This window comes from Clavelina lepadiformis, chromosome 5, assembly GCF_947623445.1.
Source record: "Clavelina lepadiformis chromosome 5, kaClaLepa1.1, whole genome shotgun sequence".
Lineage (NCBI taxonomy): Eukaryota > Metazoa > Chordata > Ascidiacea > Aplousobranchia > Clavelinidae > Clavelina > Clavelina lepadiformis.
The window spans coordinates 17,918,737-17,942,695 of record NC_135244.1 but is presented as its reverse complement, the minus strand read 5'-3'; the positions used below and the strand labels follow the sequence as shown (position 1 = coordinate 17,942,695).

At 37.9% G+C, this 23,959-nt stretch overlaps 1 protein-coding gene across 2 annotated transcripts; it reads left to right on the top strand.

Moving 5' to 3' along the window:
• The first annotated feature begins 1,014 nt into the window (after nucleotides 1-1,014).
• LOC143459907 (cytoplasmic polyadenylation element-binding protein 4-like) lies at nucleotides 1,015-20,770 on the top strand. Of its 2 annotated transcripts, XM_076957222.1 has the most exons (12): nucleotides 1,015-2,075; nucleotides 2,303-2,477; nucleotides 2,676-2,877; nucleotides 5,826-5,934; nucleotides 8,144-8,167; nucleotides 15,078-15,242; nucleotides 15,590-15,679; nucleotides 15,821-15,939; nucleotides 16,828-16,942; nucleotides 17,028-17,209; nucleotides 17,412-17,522; nucleotides 17,730-20,770. In XM_076957222.1, exons 1-12 carry the CDS (start codon nucleotides 1,091-1,093, stop codon nucleotides 17,844-17,846), a joined length of 2,394 nt encoding a protein of 797 aa, XP_076813337.1. In that variant the 5' UTR covers nucleotides 1,015-1,090; the 3' UTR covers nucleotides 17,847-20,770. The 2 variants fall into 2 exon arrangements, with proteins under 2 accessions (XP_076813337.1, XP_076813338.1); XM_076957223.1 differs by lacking the exon at nucleotides 8,144-8,167.
• Nucleotides 20,771-23,959: the final 3,189 nt, after the last annotated feature.

The following is a 23,959-nucleotide window of genomic DNA, read 5'->3' as shown; positions in this document are numbered from 1 at the left end:
AATGAAATTAGCATTCACCACAAAAAACGCGTAATTTTTTATCAAAGCAAAGGAAATCAGGAAACACACTGAAATCAATCACATCAAGCCATCAATGTTTGGCAAAAACGTTTTCAGTTGCCAAAAAATTTTACAGTTCTCTCCTGCAGTTATTTATAACATAATAAAATTTTTGTAATGTGCAATTCAACTGACCGCTGGCACCGCTTTTATGCTTTATGTCACGAATGCAAATAACGTTCGACAAAAGCTCCAGGAAATACTAAATGAACTTTGGCACCAACACAGCAATGTTAGAATCGCAACACTTGACAAGTAAAAACGAGAGAAGGCATGTGGCGCTAAATTGAGAGAGAAAAGAAAAAAAGGAATGCGGAAGTTGAAAACATATCATCAAATACCTCAGAGAACAGCATTTCATTTACGTTTCGTTTGCAGCACAATCGGCTGACTGGGACGTAAAAGGTGCGGTGAGTACTATGCTGTATTGTATTGGAAGAAGTGCTTCGTCAGTGACATGTTGGGTAACTTGATACTGTTTAGTTTTGTGCTCAGTTTCATATGTCGTCTTCCTTATAGGGCTGGCTTGTTGGATAGCCTACAGCTTGTCTATTCTTAGTATCATATATTTTTGAGCATTCAAATTTGCAGAGGATTAATAAAACAATTTTTTGAAAGATAAGCTTTTTAAATCCGTATACAATATAATGGATAATAAAATGTAGCAGTCATAGTTAATCAAATGGTGTATCAATCACTGTCAGACTTCAATGACTCTCTACTTGTAAGCTTAAAATTTTTGTCAAAGATATGTGCTTGTGTACTATTGTAGCCAAGTAGTTATGCAGTAGCCTGTGAAGATGTTATGAGTGTTATGTTATCACCATTGCACAGAAAAAAGAGAATTACCCAATGCAAAGTCCTAAAATCCTCGAAGTTCAATTCACACAGAAGCTAAAAATGCTTTGGTAAATGTATTTCTTGATTTATATTAATTGTTGAAAACTATGTTGTACATCATTTAATTAGACAGCTAGGAAAAAAAATTATAAAACTTTGGAGATTTAAAATTAATTCATTTTTACTTAAAATGGCTACATTGAGTAGTGAATTCGGAACGACCACTACAGCTAATTCTGCTCAGTTTCAACCAATTGGTGCTTCATTATTTACTCCACCTAGCAACGCTGACCAACAAAGGCAAATTGCCTTGCGACAGGCAAAAATTCAGTTGCATCAAAAGCAAATGCTTCTGCAAACACAGCAACAATTTGCTCAGGCAAATGGTATAGATCAAGTTAATAACAACACCACATTATCAGGAAATGGCAGTCCAGTTCCACAATTTTCTCCAGATCACTTAACCACTGGCTTAAACCACACCACCCCTGACAAACCTGGGTTATCACAGTCCCCTCCAAGTCCAGCAGATAGTGGTGTTGTAGCTGATTCCAAGTCGGAAAACAGTAACATCCCCCAAGATTTGCTTCACAACTTAGAACAAAGCAAATTAGATGAGGGTTTGGACTTCCTAACAACTTCTAAGAGCCCTGTCAACAGCATAAGTTTCGGCCCATCTTCATCGTCTCCAGCAGAAACAACAGAATCCGCTTTGCTCAGTTTTACTCAACCAGATGACTTGCTAAGCCCGAATGTGAATTCACTTGGTTTAAGTACTTCCAACAGTAATTTTGTCGCTGATGTAAGCCTTGGCATTCCAGTGACAGATGAGACTGAGAATAACGTAACCATATCAAAAAACTTGGCAGCAATATGGTCTACTCCGACAGCTTCCATGACAAATCCAGAGCCTATCACATCAAGCGTTGATGACATCATGCTGCATGCACTTCAGCAACAGCAACAACAGATGCCAGGATGGCCAAACCAGCTGCCGACTAGTTTTAATAGTTTAACCAATCCCCCACCAGGTCTCTATAACAATGCGATGCTCCAAAAGCAATTGCAACAACAGCAGATTCAAGCGTTACACCAACAGCTGGCACTTCGGCGATCTCAATCGACAATGTTGACTCAACCGAACCCCATCAATCGTTCCACTTCATATCAACCAAGTTTGTGCAAACCAGTTTGTTCAGTATATGTTTCGTAGTTATTTTAAGCATATGTGCACTTTAATGGTGTAGCTGTTTGTTTAGTGTCTATTTAGTTTAAGTGCATTGTTCTTATTGCACTGTTGACAAAGATAAGGCTTCGGCAGTATATGCTATGCACAGTGTAAACAATTTCACATCAAACTCTAAATTTTACATATGCACAAACTATCTTATTATCTTTTTAGATTATCTTGGCGGTATGAACAATATGAATGGAACAAAGATGAATGGGCTGATTGGAAACCCAAAATCTCCATCATATTCATCTTGGAGCAATGGACAGGCATCTCTTCAAAGTGGTTGGCCAGCTTCTGGTGGTCGATCGGCTTCCTTGTTTAATTCACTTCAGCACAGCACAGCGTAAGTAAACACGTTCAATAGGATGGCTTGTGTGCTTGAAACTTATAACTTCTTCTGATGAATATCTGTGACATAAAAATGCGGTTGATTTGGTATTTTATGAGATTTTATGAAGTTGTTTGTTTGATTTTGCTAGTTTATTTACATTATTTCATTTTGCTAGTTGTATGAAAGTATGAGCTTTATTTGTGCTTTTAGATCCAGTCGTTTGTTGAATGGTTCGTCGGCTCTTCGAAAGTCATCTTTATCTTCGCAAATTGTCACCCCTCCACGGTTAAATCGCAGCATTTCAACTCCTGCAAAATATTCCCATTACATGAATGGCCTTGGTGCTATTGATGACAACCCCTTCTTTAAAATGTCAGATGCAACTGGACAGAATGGACTGATGGCTTTAGCTGTAAGTCATTTATACTGTTAGTTTTGAGTATTACACAATTATAGTTTGCCACTACCTTAGACAAGCATACATGTTGCACTCTGTGTTTGCTACATGTTATCATAAGATTTTAAACAATTAAATTATTCTAATGAGCAAGAACAGGCACATGTTGGCCATATGTATGTGAAAGGGTTCTTGGAATGCATGCTACCAAATACCTTTTCTCAGTCTGATCGGAAAATTAATTTCCTGTGTAATGCGAACATTTCCTGCTTTATGCATTTGCAGTACAGTTTTGAACCATCACATTGTTGTTCATGAAAGCAATGTTTTGTCTTTGTGAAATATATTACAAATTAGTTGTCAAATTTGAATCTTACGTTAATTGCTCAACCTCTGAAAATCTAGTTGTTTTGGCACCGAAACAATGCCTATTTGGTATGGTATCGACTGTTACTTTTAGTTTAACACACTTGCATTAATTCTAAAGTTTTTTTTGTTTTAACTGACCATTTTTTACTTTTTCTGATGCAAGCATTTAAGTGTATGTTATTTTCCTTCCATTTAGTTACACTGCTATAACGCATGTCAAGTTATAAATACTGCAGGTTTTAACATAACTACGAGTCATTGCTAGGTTTTCTGAACTATCACTACGATTTGTTGTAGTTTTGAACGGAATTTGCTTTACCTTTCGGCATTCGTTTGATACCTAGTTTTATAAATACAGCCTTTTCTAAACGTATATAATTTGTTGTTTCCTGTATCTGTGGATGTTGATTGTTCTTTGAATTGTTGATATGATTTGTGTGTTTGCATTGTTGTGATTTATGGTAACATTTTAAAACCTGTGCCTGTGTGGACTAGGCACAGATTCTGTCAAACATTTTAAATTTATGATGACATGTTTTATCTGTGACTCGGCTGGCAGCGCCAGTTAGTTCTTAATAGCACTAAGAAGTAAGCTATTGTGAATGGTACAGCTTGGGATTGCAAACAAGTCCATGACTTGACTTCATTCCTCTAAAATTCGGATGATAAAATAGATAATAAAATGCAGTATGTGAAATGTTTGTCTTTCAGCTTTGTTCTACCATCTTTGCAAAGCAACGTTGCTTGTGGCAGCTTGTGTACATAACACAGCCAGTTCTGCACTCACATTAACACAAATGGTAGCTCGTTTGAATGGTTTTAAAATTGGAACAGATGATCTTGTTGTAAAGCGTAGTGACCAAATTCACCTAGACCTGCATACATATACAATGTTGCGTTTGCCATTTATAAGTTTTATTTGTCATCTTCAAAAAGATAACCTTATATAGTTTTCAAAATCAGCTACTTTGTGTGCCCACACTTGAATGTCTTCTTTCAAAGGACTTGTGGTTAGAATAGGTAGCATTTTTAACAAACTGTCGAACATGGTTATATTGTATACGGTTGTGCATGGCAGTCTTGTTCTAAACATGCTACCGGTACATAATCATTATTGTAGCAATGAGAATTGCTTCACTTTGTATTTAAAGCTACAAAACTGACTTTCACCCATCGGAGCAATAATTTGAGCATTTAATTATTTTTTGTATTTCAAATTAATTTTTTATCTTATAAAGTCCTACATTTTTCTATGCTATAAGTTATTGGCAATAGGGCCTGGTTTAAGTTTTCTGCATGGAATATGTTGGCAAAACAGTTGGCGATTATGATTATGTATATTTTAAGCAGAAGCACACAGCATGATAGCTCACTTGGGAACTAACAGCTGTTCTTGTGATCGTTATAGGTTTCAGACAACCAAGTTAACTACAGATCAAGTTAAACTTCAACCTCCAAACAACTCATTTTTTACCACTTGCTTGAAAAAGATACAACTTTTATAGCACACAATTCTAAATAGTATTTTCTAAGTATTTTCGAAGCAAAAACTTTCAACACCATATTGCCTGCATTAGTTTCTGCAATGCCTGAAAGTTATTGATTTATTGGTATTTTAATTTAATAGTTATACTCTTGTGCCCTAGTATTGTTAGCCCTTAAAAGTCTGCTGAACAGGCTCGTATTGATTTGGTTAATTGGATTTGGCCAATTGCACATATTGAACTGTGGAAAGAAATTTTGTATCTGACATCTTGTATTGATTCTTCCATTTGCTTTATGTCAGATTTTTAAAGCACAGAATCCTTAACGTTAAGGTGGCATTTGGAGCTAACCTTTTCACAGTAAATGCACAAATAGATTTTCTTAATGATTTGCGACTCATTTTTGGCTAAATCCCTCTCGGTCATGTATCACGTCTGATTTCAAATAACTCAGAAATGATCCTCAAAATTTCTGCCCACATTATGCCACAAATCGCTGAATTGTCCATTTCATGCATCATGCTGTTTGTGATAGATGACTTGAATCATTTCCTTTCATATTCTTCCTTCCGTTTATGAGCAAATACTGTGTGTTGCTTTAGTTTAGAGGTTATCAACAGATAAGATAGTCTAACGGTTTTGGCACATCAATGTATGGCGTATGGCGTCTGGTGTTAATAACTTGTGGCTTTTATCAGAAGTCACTGATGAACTTTGCACCACAAAATCACTTAACGAGTCATTTTATCCTTGCTAATCAATGCAAATATGGTATGCTTTTTGTCTGTAAGCAAACAGTGATGACACACAAACCATACTGTAAGCAACTTAAGTAAACTTTACACAAGTATAATTTATTAATTAGCCGGTTCATTCATTAATCTGCAGCTTCCTATAATGAGCTTAAAAATGTAAGTTATGCTGCAATGTCTGTAATTTTTATTGTACACTAATTTTTGGCCTACAAAAGGAATACATTGTATGACAATCATGTTTAATTTTTTAAAAAGCAGGCAATTTACCATTTAGAAATGTCAAATGTTTTTACGTTTTTACACCGTTGATTATATGATTATGATCTAATTTCAACATGTCTGAATTTCATTTTAGGAGAACCATGAGAGCATGGGATTTTCAAGTTTGGAATCACAGTTGCAGGATATAATGCGTTCAAGTGAATCACAAATCTATCCAGGACACAACATGGGTCACTCAACTGGTAAGCATTTCCAATATATATCATTTGTTTGCTAACACGGTAGTAGATATCTACCTACACCTACAGTAATTGAAAGTTTTCAGTGAGGCTTAGTATATAGTATAATACCGTGCATTGTTACAGTTATACAATGCATTGTAATAAAACACCAACTTGAAAAATGCAAAAACCGCCATGTTAATTATTAATACTGTGTCACAGCGCTGGTACTTTTTATCATAGTCAGTCATTTATCACCTCCTATAGGAGATAAAGTGTTATTGACCTGTATACCATTGTACCATTATATTTGCTGAACCAATTTTGTTACACTTGATTTAAAACGGTTTGCTGAATTTTGTAGGTCGACTTGTTTACCTTAAGTTTTAAAACTATCAGTGTTTAGACTTGATCACATGTAAGAAATACCCGATGTTATGACAATCAAAAAACATGAAAATCCATTTCGGACAGTACAGTCGTACGCCATAATTATTAATTAGATTACAGGCGACATCCAACAATATTACCAACAATACAACTTAACACGCACACGCATTGCTTTATTTTAAGCCGTTAATCGCTTATGTTTATCTCGCCATGAGAAGTAGACGCAGATAGCAGCAGGAAGGCCTAAAAATGCCTCGCATTTCTGACAACTCAGCGTAACAGGCGTTTTGCGTAATCTTTCTTGCAAGCACGAAAAGGTTTGGGCAAGGCCTCTTGTCTGCTGTAGTTGGGGGAACTTTTCAGTCTTCGAAACGCTGACATTTGCATAAAAATGAATCGTCAGGTAATTTGGCTTAAGTGACTGCTGGTGCAAGAATTCCGTTGTGCAATTTTACCCTTCCCGCTCTTATGAACATATATGAATGTACAACGTGTTGCATGCTAGTTTCACTGTGTTGGGGCGATATCCCACAAATCGCTTGCCCTGATCGAAATGTTTAAACCCACTTCAAAAATGCTCGTTCTTCACTTTAACTTTTAAAGGGCGACTTCAAATGCGCCGTATGTACAGTTGTCCCGCAATGCCAGATAATAAACAAAACAACAGTTGTTGGACAGCAACAATCTTCGTTTTGTGTATTCAGTTGTACGTCAGCCTACTGCTCCCCGCATGACAACGACCCTTAAGAGGTGTTGAAATGTCTGTTAGTACGATCCGGGTTGTGATTACCGGCTAACGCGGAAGACTTTGACAAACTCGATCACCCAGTTTGACATGTCATACTTATTTAAAGCATACCCCTGTCGCCGCTCATATTTTTAACAGCTGTATCTTCTATTTGCGTTTGAGACGGCTTGATAACTGTTACCGAGTAACGCTTGCCCATATGGTTAAACCGAAACGCATTTTGAAAGCACTCCATGCGGCATACTGGCAATGCCGAGAGCGTTTTCAAACATCCTGATTTGAAAACAAAGGGCCAGCCACTTCATAGCCTGCGAGTACCTTAAATACACATACTAGATTCAATCGGCACTGTTAAAAGCATCTATGAGCGACGCCTTTGTGACGTAATGCAGTTGAAATTAACTTCACACTTAGGGTTTAATGTAGGTTACTGCAAGTTTTTCGTGTGGGTTTGAGTATTGCACGTGTCAGTCACTTTACAGAAATAGATATTGCAGACATCTGTACCTTTCTCAGGGAGGTGTCGTCGTTACTCTATCGTACTCAAGGACACTTTTACAGTTGAAATTTAATGCCGCATCATGTTCTAAATTTAAAGTGATTGATTCCCGAAAATCCTTGGTTCATCATTAAATTCAATCGCCCTTTCGCAAATTAGAATGTGTTTGTACACGTCGGGGTGGATTATGAGCTTTTTGTACTGGCCACACATACAACAGGTACCAGCTACCACCTATGTTTCCTATTTCGAGGACAAAAAAGAAAACCAAACAGCCGGGCAGTGGGTTTCATACCGAAGACCAGGTTACGGTTGCTTAGGGATCGTAATTCCTGCCGTTACTTCGGCCGATTTATCTATTGCCCTTAATTACAACTGCGCAATTATTTGACGAAAGGGCAATCACGATAATTGGAAAACAACGTGGCGTTTTTCGCTGAGTTGTATAAACAAAAAGATTGTTGTGTCCTAGTTGACCTTTTTCAGAACCCATCATTAATGTGTTAAATTTTAAACTTTTGAACACTTCATCCATTTGCCAATAGATTTATTTAGTACAGCGAACGTAACACAAACTATCTTATATTTTATAGCGGGACTTTTTCGTCGTCGAAGAGGTAAAATTTGCATGAAATTTTTTCATTTCTATGCCAGTACAAGTTTTCATTCTTTTTTTTCTTTGATTTACGTAATCGGTGCGTGTTTGCTTGTTTGCTTGTTTGCCATGAAAGGGAATTTTCTTAAGGTCCAATTAATATTGGCCAATAATTTTCTCGTGACTATTTTAGGTCACGAATGTCACGAGTTTCGCTTCGCTCTGAAAGTGAATAAAAAAGTCAATTTCGCATCGAATTCTCATCGATTCTTCGTCTGCATGGCTCCCAAAGCCAATCAAAAAAAAAATTATTTATTTTTGCCAAGAACTTCCCCAATAACGATCGACCGAGCGTCCTGGGTTAAGGGAACGTTAACGCTTACGTAAGCACAAACTTTTTTAGCCAAACCTCGACTTCTCAAATTTGTCATGTCAGCATGACTTCGCGTCACGTGCCTGCCGTTATCGTTCAGTGGCAAGAGTTCTTTAGTCACATGATTTTCTATTATGACTCCACAATGTAGAAATTGCATTTTTGAACTTCCTTGTCGGAGCTCGAACTAGTCGCCTTCGTGAAAGCGATTACAAATAAATTAAGTTGTTTACTTGCACTTTACTTAATTTTAAAAGCCAAAACGACCAGTTGTAATGTAGCTCTTAAAACGCTGCATAATGAACAGGGAGGCCAACATCTTTATTGTTTTAAACACACGTCACGTTTTTCTTTGCTTTATATCATAAATTTAAATTTAACCCATGCAGAGTGGGTTTGTTGTCCGCTTACGCTGTTAGGCTGAAGCTTTCGACTTACTACGTAAGCCTTAATTGCATGAAGGCTACGTTAATGTAGCAAGTAAAGGCCACGCCGTTGGCTAAAATCGACCGCACAACTAAACCTTTATCTTTTTAAGACTACCGCTGCTTTAATTGCAGTGACATCAAGATGCACCAAAGACACGGTTTTTATTGCTTTCTGACGTAACTGACCGATTTCATGAGTATCAACAGACGACGAAATCGATTTGTTCTCCATCGGGAATAAAAAAAGATCTTAGAATCAAATCTTGGTAATTTTTACAAAAATCGACCGCTTGCGTAGCCATAGCCATTAGGGTCTCGTATGTACTTGAATGGTAACCCAAACTGCTCCTTAATTGGAAGCCCAGAAACATTCCTTCGCCGGAGTAATCCCAGCACGCAAAAGATAAATACAAGGAGGACAAATACAAACATTTTTCGATTGTTCTGTTATTAAGAACTATTAATATATTCTGGTTAATGAGGTGGTGGATAAGGTTAATTATTCTGTTGTTGAATAAATAGACGGACCCTTGGAAAAAATGTTACTGAAATTGCCGGCAGCTCCATATTTTCCCCACATCGCTGTGTGTGGAAAATTTGTCTAAAAATTATCTGAAATCTCTTGAAACATCTTAAATGTAAGCGTTGAAATTAATCAATTGCCCACGGATGTACTCTAATTTTAAAATTTATTTTAATTTGGGATTTTCTGTTTTGCTGACGTGCTTGCTGAGAATGAACGCCTCCAGGGCATGGCTGAGAAAAAACGATCAATTGCAGGATGGCAATGTTTAAAACTTTCCATCGTGCGTTCGCCTGCTGCCAGCAATCTTACAGCAATGCACTTTCCACCGTTCATTAACCAGCCACGGTGTATCGACCAAGTCTTTAATTGCCCATTGAAAACTTCAGCGTTGCCCGCCGCAAAGTTTGACATTTCGCAAAATCACTTTCTTCGTATTAAAGTTCGACAGAAGCGTTGAATTCGTGACGTAAATTTAAAGCTCTGTTGCCCACTGTTGTCATGCTAGAACAACATATCCTTCAAACCATTGAGTGTTATTTTTCCATACAAGTTTCGCTTTGGGACATGTTATCGGCCGACCTTCAGGATAAGCGAACAAGCATGCAGATAAGCTTGAATATTCGAAGATCGTCCAGGACTGTGTTATGGCTGCTGTGTTATTAGTGACGTTGCTGACTGTTATCAAACGTTTTCCCTTTGCGTTTTACCACGTCACTACCAACGGAATAGCTGGTCACGTAGCTCGGGTTGACGCTTGTCACCAATTGTTTTGCCAGCAATGTGCAAAAATATATCACACTGTTACTGCAAACTATAGTAAAACGATCATTCTCTTGCCAAAAGGCGTTTGTTTGATAACGTTGTGAAAAATTTAAAGAATTGAAGCGGTTGGACTTGATTTTCCTATGGGTAAAACATCATATCACCAACCGCAAATGCGCCAGTAGGTTGCACTTTACAAGCGTTTTCTGAAATTTTGTTCCGGGTTTTTGTATTCTCACGGCCAAGCCTTCTATGTCACTTCGAAAACAGGAACGTGCGATAGCTGTCTGTTGTGGTTAAAGCGTCACAGCGTGCGACTGTAACACAATGGGGCATTTGCACAAACACTAATGAAAAAACTGAAATTAGCCAACTGTTTAAATTAGTGCCAATTCGAGACCAGCGCCAGATCGCACCTGTTTAGTTTTAAAAGAGCTTAGGTGGTCCCACCAGTATTACTACAATGCAAATGTCTTTCCTTGCTTGTTTTGTGTTGTGACAAAAACCAGCTTGATTAGTTGCGTTAAGCCTGCCTTAGGCCGTACACAAATTCATACAGAAGACTTGCTAATTCACACAGCACAATGGCGTGGACGTTTAGGCACAGCGTAAATTCATAAGCGCTTGGTTTATTTTTAAACCCCGATGGAAACATGTGAGTACGGTTTTTACCATCATCGTTCGTCTGCCATTGCGTTTTCATATTGCAGTGTAATTCTTTGCTTCTATTCTTGTGTAAAATCTTGCGCCATCGATCACGAATTGGCTGCCAATGCACTTTTGCTGAAATGACGTAATTTCCGTTGTGTCCATTCTGGTTATTTTAACAGCATGTGTGCGCATGTTCTGCGCAGCCGAGTAAGGCTGAAATGAAAATCTTACTGCGAAGTTATCATAATACGAGCATCAAGACGCAGTGAGACACAGCGACCGTGATTTTTGTCATTCTTACAAAAATGTCATAACGCGCACCAACGGAAGCCAGCCAGATAAACCGGATGTCGTTGCGTCTACTGCGTGGTATAACTACTTCACTAGGTAAATGTGTTGGCGTTGTTGAAAAATGCAAAACTTCAAATTTTTGATAATGCTGACTAGATGGTGACTTCCGAACGGAAAGAACCGTTTTATTTCCGCTTTAAGGTGAATTGCCCACGTTTACAGGAAATATTAGTAGAAGGAAATTTCATAAGATTTTTGTCTAAAAATGGTATAGCTATGAGGAAACGGTTTAATTGATGACATGTAATGGTTAGAAATTTATCAGATCTACGTCTTTTAGTGATTGATATCCTTTCTATACATTTCGTTAACTGAAGCATTTTGGACGTCAACGTTGGAAAGCTTGTTTTGATCATTATCTTTCATTTTCATCTTTCCTTTTACGGTAATATTTGCCACTATAAGCACTATAGCTTGTCAACAGGCGATAATTTTCTAGAATTTTCCACTGTTGCGTCATGTTTGCGTCGCAAACACAAACATCAGTGACCTGCGAATATTGACCTTTAGCATTCGCCTTCATCGCTTCATTCGCAGTTGGCTGGTTTCGCGTGATCTCTGCTGGCTTTCATGTGGCTTCAAATATTATTTTACTTGGCAATTCTGCTGGATTATGATTGTGCCTAATTTAAACCCACGGTAAAAAGAGTTTTGTTTTCTCTTCTCAACTCCCCTGGCCTATTTGCGTTGAAGTGGGTAGCTTTGTTCTTGGAGGTTAGGATTGGATTCTACCGAAAGCATGTATTGCTACTTTCTTTGACCCTAACAGCTGAGTAATATGCAGGGTTGCCATCGGGCCGGACTCAAAAATAAGGACGACTAGGAAACGAAAGAAAAATATTACCTTAAACAGCGCACAACAGGAGATGGCAATCAATGTTCCTGCAAGAAAAAAAGACGAAAAACGAGACACTATTTGCATGTTCTTAATTTTGGTATCTCAAAATGGTATACTAAAGGGGTCGAAATGCCCAAAGTAGGATCCTCTGCCCCAAAAATAAGCACATTTCTTAGAAATAAGCACATTAGTATTTTCTAAGACATTTTACTTTAGAAATAAGCACGGAATGATAACCCTGGTAATATGAGTTATAAAAAAGATGTATTTGGTGAAGTCGGTCCCCCAAATTATGTCTAGCGGTAATCTTCTAAAATCTAAATTATTTCTTAAGTTGTACAGATGTCACTGTAGTTCAGAATAAATGGCAGAAATATATCCATGTTAAGAGCGTTATAAAATTATTATTTCTTAACCGGTTTCTTGGCATTTAGCTGATGTCTGGGTAATTGTGAATTTATCCTATAAACACTGTGACGACAAAAACGTTACTGGGAACAGGACACGTTTTACTGTTAGGCGCACACGTTATCACTGGTGATTGCTACTGTATTGGCCTTTTCAAACGTTCTAAATAAGACAACAAGGTCGTGAAATTTAAATTACTAATCATTACTGGATTTCCCGTTACAAAAAAACCTCTACAAAAGCCGGAGTGAGTTGGAAATTGGTTTAATTTGGTGGCATGATTCTCATGATGTCATTATTATATGTAGAAATTTAATCGAGTAAACACAACAATCTACTACAATGTGAAACACGTATCAAATCAATTCCCTGTGATGTACTTTCAGCGCTATAAAAATAATAATAAGCGGTCATTGAGATGGCAGTATAGCTGAAATACTGAGGTGCTACTTAAGGTGCTTTCATAGCACTGTATGCTTAGTCGTGTATTTCATTGTTTTGGTTTAAAGCCTTATTGAAGAAGATCTCGGCGTACGGATTGTGTTGTTTTTTTTTCACGGAGCGCAATATCACGAATTGTTTTCCTGTTATTAGTCTATCAACCTTATCTTATTATATTTGCATCCGAAAATGGAAAAATTTTCTAGCGTTTCTATTGTTTGGAATCTATTGCATGCCAATACATATTGTTCCTCTAAGTCTAAGGCTAAGCCTACAAGTCAGTAAACCTCATGCATTCCCGTTTGTTGTTTATCATAGATAGGCGACTGTGATGTACACCAAATTACATGCAAATGGTGCTACGTTGGATGCGAATAACCTTTATTAGCTGATATGCTTGGGGTGTTACAAGCACATTGTCTGTGATGAAATTTTATTGAACGAAGTAGCTTTAACACTTTCCGAACGCCGCTTATTTTTTGTGATAGGGCAAATAAAATCTTCTCGAATCATTCAAAACTGAGCTTCAATAAATTAAGCCTTATTTACCCAACAAACCACTCTTTTCTACAGTACAATTGGAAGACAAAGTCTTCCCAATAAATGTGAACCCACCTCAAAGTTGCGCCCCAAACATACCTATACTACGGTTCAATGTACACAAATAGTCGGCCAATGTTTTCCAGGTCTCTGTGTATTGGCATTGCCCCGTCTTCTAAGACGCGCTTCAGAGCATTTGGAGAACAACCAAGTGTGAAACCCACTGATTACGCATTAGCTACCGCGGTATCACACCGTGACATTTACGAAAATTTCGAGGAATTTTTTGCTAGAATTGAATTTGCAGCAAAGGTAGTATATGTAGTTTATGATAGGCAAGTCGTCGCCTTGACCAATGCTTTTAATTTTTAATACCATCCACCTACCAACAATGCTTATTATAATTCTGCTTTTTCCGATTTTGTTATTTTTGGATTAGATGATATGTAGGTGATGTACTGCTTAACGTTGCTGTTATTATCTAGTACGTGCGTAACTCTGCATTGCTATGAATTTCTCATAATTTACAATTATTTGTCAAACTTGCGGTTTGCTATGCGGATGCGAACCACTCAGATTCATATGGGGGGATTTTCTGTGCTCTAGGGCAAGCTTGTTTCAAAAAGCTGACTTATTTCTGTTATGAGCTCGAATAAAAACAAAATCAAGTCAACGTCACATGCTAAGGTCTCTTTGAAAATTTGAACCCAACCGTGATTTTATTTTGTTTCTTTGTGCGAAAAACTCGGGTCAATATAGAGTGCAGCATGCGTTCTATTGTTCGGATTTTGTATTCTATTGTTGTGATAATGTGCAATTGTTCCGGGAATGTTACGCAGCAGGTTCAGGTTATACAACAGGATGCTGTATTAGGCCTGGGGCAAATAACTGAAATGTGTTCTTATACGAAAATGCAGTAATCTGCGAATATTTATGCGGCTATTCGACCCTACTTACGCAGCCAAAGCTTGTTTTTATTATCAAACTTAAACATCATTTTTGTGATTTGTCCATATCTGGCGCTGGTTTCTGATTTGTCTGAAATTCTTGGACAATTGCAAAACCTTAAACCAGTTAATCAATTTTTGCGGTACCAGGTGTCAGGTTTTTAATCTTTATTTTCCACTACCATCACAAGTACAAGTCTACAAGGTCATTTACGATACCAGATCGGTGATAAACCCCACTATGTGTCTTAGGCTTGCTTAAACTGTACATTTTATTGTCGGCAGGCCTTCTGGTCACGATTTTAATTAAAAGGCCTTTTACACCAGTCACGATGTCATGAGACGTGCATGTTGTGGCATTTTTGTTTTGCCTTTGCTTGAAAGTCGTAAACAAGCCAACGGGTTAAGGCTTCCAGCAACACCACGTCCTCTGCATTTTTTACCTTAAAAAGCGACATTATTTAGGGCACGAAAAATGGTATGAATTCGGCAATCTTTATCGTCATATATAGTCATGTTTTTAATCAGTTTTTCATCACTTTTATTTTTGATTTTTAAGTTATGATTGATTTTAAATTGCTTTGAGAATGTTGCACTTACAGACACACATAACTTCCACGTTTTGCCTCCATAACACTTTGTAACAGATTTTTATCGTATTATTCAGGTAAATGGACGGACATGAACAACGACATGTTGTTTGAGGAGTCAGCGTACAGCCAAATAGCTCCGAATTTAAGCGGCGGCTTTCAATCAGTCATGGGCGAACTGGCAAGAGATCGATTCTCCCGCAAAGTGTTCGTTGGGGGATTGCCACCAGACATAGACGAGGGTAAGCACGTAGCCTCATAGTGCTTTGAGACCTCTGTTTGCACAGTCGAAATTTTAGTACATTTCTCGTCAATAATAAAAAAGCATTTTCGGGTGAGGGTTATTCTTAAGCTGGTGTTAGCCTATACGAGACGATACGCATTGCTAAATGTCACAACTTGCAACAGATTGCGTGTATTTCTGCAAATAATCGTCCTTAGCGCAAAAGGAAGACGCGTGCCGAGCTTAACAGCATTGATATTTCAAGTTATTCCCACGACAATTATTTCCCCAAAGCTATTTTGAGATGTTAGCTGTGTCATTATAATTGTATGCAAAGCAGTCAAATGATTAACATGATTTTTGCAGATGAAATTCAAGCCAGTTTCCGGCAGTTTGGCCCACTCATTGTGGATTGGCCTCATAAAGCTGAAAGCAAGTCTTATTTTCCGCCAAAAGGTCAGTAATTTATCCAATCAACTAATATATTGCGCTTCTGTTTAGCTATTAAAAGCAGTTGGGGATGTTTTGCAGGGCCTGCGGAATAGTTCACAGTTAAATTAGTTTCACCTCTTTAAAAAAGTCAATTTTTATTTCCAGGATATGCGTTCCTGCTCTTCCAAGACGAGATGTCCGTGCAAAATCTTATCAGCTGCTGCCTCAAAGACGGAGACAAACTCTATCTTCGCGTATCAAGCCCAACCATTCGCGAGAAGCCGGTGAGTGCGATATGTAATATGGACCTTGAAGCAAGCTCGTAAGCTTATTCGGGTGACGACATAACCCTCTACAACTACATACATTCTCCCGTAGGCCTGGTCTGCACAGAGCAAGCGTTTTATATTTATTTATTTGTGCCCGGGCGCTTGGTTTTTAATTCGGTAACAATAAACAAACGTAAAATAAGCCGATACGTGCTGTCTGCGTGGACCAAGATTTAAGTCAACGACAGCATCCGAAGACTTGCTGTGCACCATATCTTGCCTTTATCAAGCTTTTTTATCTTTCATTTGTTCTGCTTAGCACCACGCTCAATAAACACATGTTTCAACAGAAATGGCGCGTTTGTGGGCGTCTTTGCGTCACTGTAAAATCTTTTGCATCCGTGTAGCTTGTGTTTGTAACCTCCTTTTCAGACACTTTGGCACCCGCGTGATGAGAGTCGTGTGAAAGCTTCCGACATCTATTTTCGAAATAACCTTTCAAGTGATTGTAAAAATTGAGTGAAATAAGCCGGTGCAACACACAATATTAAGCGGTATATTACAAGTGTCCGACATTCTATGACGGTTTTCCCTTCTGAAGATTGACCCAGTCAGGATTTTGTGAAATTCCAATACTTGCCGGAAAAACTTTTCACCCTATGGGCTGCGCCTAGACCTTAACGACAGAAGCTATCATCAATTATTGATCTTAGCATAGCAGCTGACAATGCAACGTTTCGAAACTGCTACCGCTTTTGTGTGTACAGATGGCAAAATCGTTCCTTTCAATAAATAATAATCGAACCCTTAAGGCTGACATATAATCTGGTGCAGCCGGTATAAAGACCTTAAAAGTTGCATTTATTCATGCTTCACTTTGTTCACATGTATATTGATGTTTAGGTTCAAATCCGGCCCTGGAACTTAGCAGATAGCGACTTTGTTTTGGATGGTTCCCAGCCCCTCGACCCAAGGAAGACTATTTTCGTTGGGGGAGTCCCCCGTCCGCTTCGGGCAGGTGTGTGGCATCTCGGTTCATTTCTATGAGTTTATCCGTAGGATTATGACGCTACATTTCGTCACAAATGCGTTCTATCACGCAGTCGAACTGGCCATGATAATGGATCGTTTGTACGGCGGGGTGTGTTACGCTGGAATCGACGTCGATCCGGAACTGAAATACCCGAAAGGTGCCGGAAGAGTCGCTTTCTCGAACCAACAGAGCTACATAGCTGCTATAAGCGCGCGATTTGTACAGCTTCAACACGGCGACATCGATAAAAGGGTCAGTGGTCTTCAGTCGTCGTCTTACGGTGTTTGCCTCACCTATGCGTTTACTATATGAAGTTGTTCGGGGCATAAAATTACGCGTACTTTAAACATCATATAACTAGGAGCCGAGCGGTATTCTGGAATCGAGATTCTAGATCTACAGTGGCACTCACAAAACAACACTAGACACCTCATTGTTTGTTTTTTTGGCTCAGGTCGAAGTGAAACCATACGTATTGGACGATCAGCATTGCGATGAATGCCAGGGTTCAAGATGCGGTGGAAAGTTCGCTCCCTTCTTCTGCGCAAATGTCACCTGCCTGCAAGTAAGTGTGACGTCATATAACAAAAATTGTAGCGTTTGCTTGTCTGAAAACCTTTGCCGCTATTTATGTAAAGTACAGCCTAAAGTTTTGAGCACTATAGAACAAGGTTTTGCGTTGATGTTGTATGTTCCGTGAATATTTTACACTGTTAAACAGCGCCAAAGTAGTTACTATATTTAACACCTTTTCGAAACTTCATTTTCCAAGTACTACTGCGAACACTGCTGGACCACCATCCATACACGACCCGGGCGCGAATTCCACAAACCCCTTGTGAAGGAGGGTGCGGATAGAACCCCGAGGTCGATGGCCTATCGCTGGTAAGCCCCCTCTAAAACCAAAGAAAAAGCCTGACCATAACATCACACCACAGTTGGACCCCAAATATCTTCTGCAAATCAAGTTTTTTCCGGTTTAGTTTGGAATGATGCTTTTTTTCTTACCAATCATGTCATCTACCGCTTATTTTTTCGTGTCCTCTCATCCGCTTTCGTATCGCACGTTTTTCAGTTGAGCTGCGTGTACCTCGGTTGTCCCATATGGCACGTTATATTTATACATATATTACCGTAAAAAGTATGTATATCTATATGGTATGATATGAGCGTGTGTTTGTGTGTGTTCTCTTAAATGAGTCTCCAGCAAACCATAATCATGTATAATTATTTGTGCTTTGTATATTATTTACCACGTGAACTCCCTTCACTATTATATCAGCATTGTATAGATTTAGTGGGAGAAAAGCTGCCATAATTTTCCGGCTCACTAGTAGGTGCAACAAAACATTCTGCGTTTGCCTTTAATCTTTCTTTGGTGTCCCCCGTATATACCTTCACAGTATTACTGGACATTTCGGTTTCTTCTGCCATAACGTCAGAGAAGGTTGTGATTTTTTGAGATTAGCCCGATTGCAATATCTTTGATACAATTTACGATCGAAATCTTGCCCAACCGCCCATTCGTTTGTCATTTTCTTTCGAAATTTTTCACTTTTCATTTGATTCGAGAACAAAAGCTTAACATCCGCTTCAGAATTCTTCAAAAAAATTTTTCTATCCCTCTGTCTTTTTTTTTAATCCGCTGCTTTTCGTTACAAGGTTACAGACTTTCTTCCAATTTGTTAAAAGAAATGTTTCTATCTTATTTTTAAACTAAAACAGGCTTTCAAAAAGAAATGATTCATTACAGGAACGCTTGTCTTGTCCGTTTCAGGCTTTGTGACGGCACAATGCCTTGATTGTGATTCTGTCGTCTGCATCTTGTAAATAACGAGCGCTTAATTTAGTCCCCTACTGTGTAGAATCAGTTCCATTTTTGTATTTATTTAACGGAGGATTTTTATTTTTTGGCTGGAAACCTTTTTGGTCGAATCGTTTTCGCTGTGCAATCTTTTGCAGCGCCATTCACTGTGCTTTTTTCTTTCGTTGAAAAAGCGCCTGAATTCGGGAAGTTATATAATCGAGAAAATTTTTCGGGAACTTTTAATACTTTTTCATCATTTATTATTATTGTATTGATTATTTTTATACGGTTTGCTATTGGAGAGTTTTTTCTTTTATACATTTTTGTACCAGGTATGTGGTAATGATTGTGTTTCCTAATTCGCATCTATATACGTAACTCAATCTCTATACTTAGATGTTTTTGTTTTTATCGCTCTTTCATATTTAGACGAAAAATTGCTTGACTAATTTTTACGTACCCACCTCCCGTATTTGAAAGCTCTTTTTTGTTTTATTTAAATAATCCTTTTTTCTTTGTCTGTCGTTGTAACATGCAAGAGACTGAAAATTTACAAAAAAATGTTTAAAAGGTATAGTAGTTAGTACCAGATAGAGTTACCTATAATTTTATGTGCGCGAATTTGCTGAGTCAGCGAAAAATGACCCGGCAGCAAGTTTGTTGAAAAAGTGTTGATGACTTGTAAATCGTAAAACCGGCCTTATGCAATTTTTAAAAAACGGGCATTTGTATTTGATAATTCGTTTGCACATTAGTACAGCTTGTCTAAACGCGTGTGATTTTGTATCCCTTACACGTATCAAACGATTTTCATACATATTTGATTAACTACTTCTATGGTAAAAACCCTTTCGGAAAGTGGTATTTTGTATCCAGTTGCTCTTTGTTTTATTTTTCTACTGCCCCCATGGTAGCCATAAATGATCGTGCAATTTCCTTAGTAATGTCGTAGTTGTAGTTTAGTTAAGCTGCTATAGGTTCTCGCGAGACTTTTTCACCGCACTCAGCTCTGCCGTTCTAAAACTACTGGACTCCTAAAACCGATCTTGAATTATACGTTGTTGTTGACCGTTTTTTTTATAAGTCTGCTGTCTTTATGTTACAAAACCAGTATACGTGAATGTCATTTTTATATTGGTATAATTTTGCATCCTGTCCCGTGCCCACCTTATACTAATCTGTTAATACTTGTGCTGCTTGTACAGCTGTTTCTGTGTTCTACAAATTTCTTGCTGATTTTCCATCATTCGGTTCGACTTTCAGCAACTAGCACCCGTACGCGGAAAATTTTTTTCGACATTTCCATGACAACAGTCAGTTTCTTTTTGTGTGATATTTTGTTTCCGATGTCAAAGTCAGCTAGATTTCATAATGATTGACATAATGGGAAAATGATTGACAAGCTCTGGCCGAGTGTTCTAGCTGCTTCAACTTTCCTGACCCTCTGTGAAAAAATTAGTCCCTTTTTTATCGGAACATGTGCATGTTTTTCTTTGTTTCTTGTGCAATAACTACACTCTCTTATATTTATTCATAATGCTCATCGCTTATGCAGCTAGCAACTGTCATTATTTTGTTACAGAAAATTATTTTTGACAAAAATCTCTGAACCCTGGCAAGCGTTGCCTTTTCACTTCTTGATAGTCGAAGAAGTGTCTTGTTACTTAAATTGCCTTAAAAATGATACAGTTTTTCTGCCCAAAAAAGTGTTGATATTAATGACTGTAACGGAACGCTTTGTGTTTGCCAGGGCGAAAAAAAAACATCAGCCGCAAGTTTAACTAATTTTTCCGGGGTAATTAGTTTTTCTGTGAGTTTTTTATTTTAGGTATTATTTAGAAAGATTTTGTAATTATGTGCTTTTGTGTACTTTTTTTCATTTTTTTGGTGAAACGTATATGTAATCAAGACTAACAGTGATATTTTTGCATGCTTGTATATGTCGAATGAAAAACATTAAAATTTCGCTTTTTTCGTGTGACAAAATGCTCAACAGAAACTTGGTACATTACGTGTGATTGTGCAGTGTTTCTCGATAAGGTTCAGTGATCTAACCTCAGTAGGCAATTTTTAGAACACCTTGTTTATAGAATGACCAAAATGAATGTCTTTGCAGGAGTTTGAAGAGGTTCTACATTTAACTCGCCTGCAGCCTGTATTCAGTGTATTGGGTTACTACTTGCTGGTTATATCATTTTCAACAAAATTCACTTTTACACTTCGTCAAATAAGTGAGGTAGGCACCAGCGAAAGGTGAAACAGACATTTGGGCAAGGGACGACGCAGATAGCTATTACGACGTCATAATTGAAGTGCTTCCGAATTCATCCATGAATATACGTCATTGACCAGGGCTTTACTTACAAAGATCGCAAATCCAGTCAGATTTGTTAGAGTAACCAACCGTCATATTTTTTACACGACAGTCATGCTATTAAAGGATTTACGTATTGCAAGTCTTATATGTGTTACACGGATTGACACAGAGCGCCATGTCTTAATTGTAAGACAGTTAAAAATTTCTTAGTCGATTGAAGCAAACAAATTATGAATTTCAATAAATTGGTTCGCTGACAAGCTGAAAAACTAAAGAAAACAGGATTTGCAGTAATGCGTTCTAAATGCTGTAAATCCAAAATATCCGGGAGGGCATGCTAGTCAACCATAGCTTATTAACAACCAACGATTAAGATTTAGGCCTATGATTGACTAGGTCTTCACTCACCACATTTATACGACTGAGCGATCAAACGGATGAATTGCATTAAATTAAACAAGAATCGGTCAAAGCATATTTCAAACGTGAAAATAGAAAAGGCTAAATTTGGAAAATATGAAACGGAATTAGTCTACGACACGTGTTTCAAAATTGCAGGTCTAACCTACACATCCTTTCGAGGTGTTTCAAAGCGGTTTTGAAGTGTAAAACCATATATTTTGAGCATGGTGATCAAACGCGGGAAGTTTAGGCTTTTAAAAACTTTTGGTCCCCCTCTTAACGCAATGTTAAATGGGCTAAGCCACTGTTTATGCTTGCAGTTTAATGGTCCATGACAAAATGCCTAATTAAACAAATGAAATGCTTCTTTGGATGAACGAGGGACGCCGAAGTAATTGAAATTTAACGAATATAACTTAGTCTGTAAGGAAAACTTCCAAATTAAACGTAGCCAAATTAGGCAAATATTGTTGCAGACTTGATGTGGGTTCGTAGGCTATCGTATCGTTTTTTTTATCATTGCTTGTAGGGATCGAGAAATAAAATGCTTACCACCACTGTGGGAGAACGTAACTCCGCAAACAAACAAATAGAATTAACAAACAGGAAAAGCAGCAAACAAGCCAAGCGTTAAACCGTGCATGAATTAAAAAACAAAAAATCTTAGCACGGCTCCTAAACCCAACATATAAATATTGCAAACAAGCTGACGTAAAAAATAAAATAGAGCCGACAAGTTAAAAAATTTTCTAGGCCCGTAGACAATATTTTTACTTCTAACTGGACATTGAGGTACTTAAATTTATTACGGAAATCACCTGGAGTAGTATAGCCCAGTAGTAAGCTAATGAAACACAACATGTTAGACGACAACTAGTTAGTGAGAACAAGTACAATAGCAATAGACAGCATATGGTTTGGTAACGATTTTGTTCATCGGGATGTTGAAAAGAAACTCAAACCCAGAGACCAGAATTCCATTTCTGTTGCCGAGCTAAAGGATCATAGCATCATAACATTAGAGCCCTCTGGTGCACTAAACTTGCTGTTATTTATCACAACAATGTTGCATGTCAGTACTAAGATGCAAAGTACTTACATCATTACATGCTTTACTTGTCCCATAAACGATTATAACGTATTATGTTAACGGTTTACTTCCTGTTTGTGTTACTGTAACCCAGTGGTTCTTAATCTTTTTTTGCCACGACCTAAAATCTATCTGTGGGAGCGGTGGCGACCCAAGTGGTGACCTAATAGTAATAAACGAAATTCGAAGCTTCCACGCTTAAAACTAAGAAACCCTGTCATTTTGCTCACGACGCAAACACAGAACAAATATCCCAATATCACGCACCTCAGAGAATTTCGGGCGCGCGTGTGGTCTCAGCGCCAGCCCCATTATTACACACTTCGAATTTTGAGTATATTATACTTATTTTGGAGGCCTCTCAGTTATCGTTTAGAATAGAACAGATATAGAAATATCCACTTTCAGTGTCGTAGCCAGGACCCAGTCGCGACCCATGGGTGAAAACGTGACTTTTACACAAGGCTACCGTAGTGTAGGCCAGGGTTGTAACCAAGTCATATTTTCTGACTCGAGTGAAGTCAAATCATTTTGAGTTGTAACTTTAATCAAGTCGAGTCAATTTAAGTTGTGACTCGACTCAAGTGAAATCAATGCCTTAAACGTAAAACTATTTTCAGGTCAAATTATGCATTGCATTGAATTGGTTACCATGATGTCATAGCTGTTCTACAAATTATTCTGGTTGACACTTTTGACAGAGAGTTGTAATTCTTTTCCGTTTTTGTTTCAGAAAGTTGTCTTTTTTGCCATCACAGGCGTCATAACGTGACTCGAGTCATTTTGGACTTTGACTTGAGTCAAATCGAATCATCAGAAAACATGATTCGAGTCAAGTAAATTACTTGAGTCATTACAACACTGGTATAGACCTATATCGGCTACTAACTGGGCAGGAGATTTTTAGTACTCGAGTGGTTGTCACTGGTTTTGATACGAAGACTTAACGAAGTTTTCATAACGAAACCAAAATCACCATCAAAAATACATAACCTAAACCTTCGAAAAGGAAAATTTGCCATTTGGCCTAAGGTTCAATATTGCAATTTTTGTTTGGGTAACAAGGATCGATTAAAATGGTACTCCGGGTAGAATTGTGACGTAACAAAGATACTCGTTTGTCATAAATACTGTGCAATAGTTTGTTAGTCTGTGCGGTTGTTGTTGTTGTTGTATGTACCTCCGCAAAGCAATTGATGAGTTGAACTACTAAAGTTAAAATATTTGATATTAAGACAAAGGAGGCCAGCAAGGATAACTTTTTCATACGTTTTTTCTCAATATTTTAAGCTGTAGGTTAATATTAAAAAACTTGGCTGTTACCAGGTCCTATAGGCTATAGCCTGTAGGTTATTTCATCGGAAAAACAATTGTACGCTGAAAGCT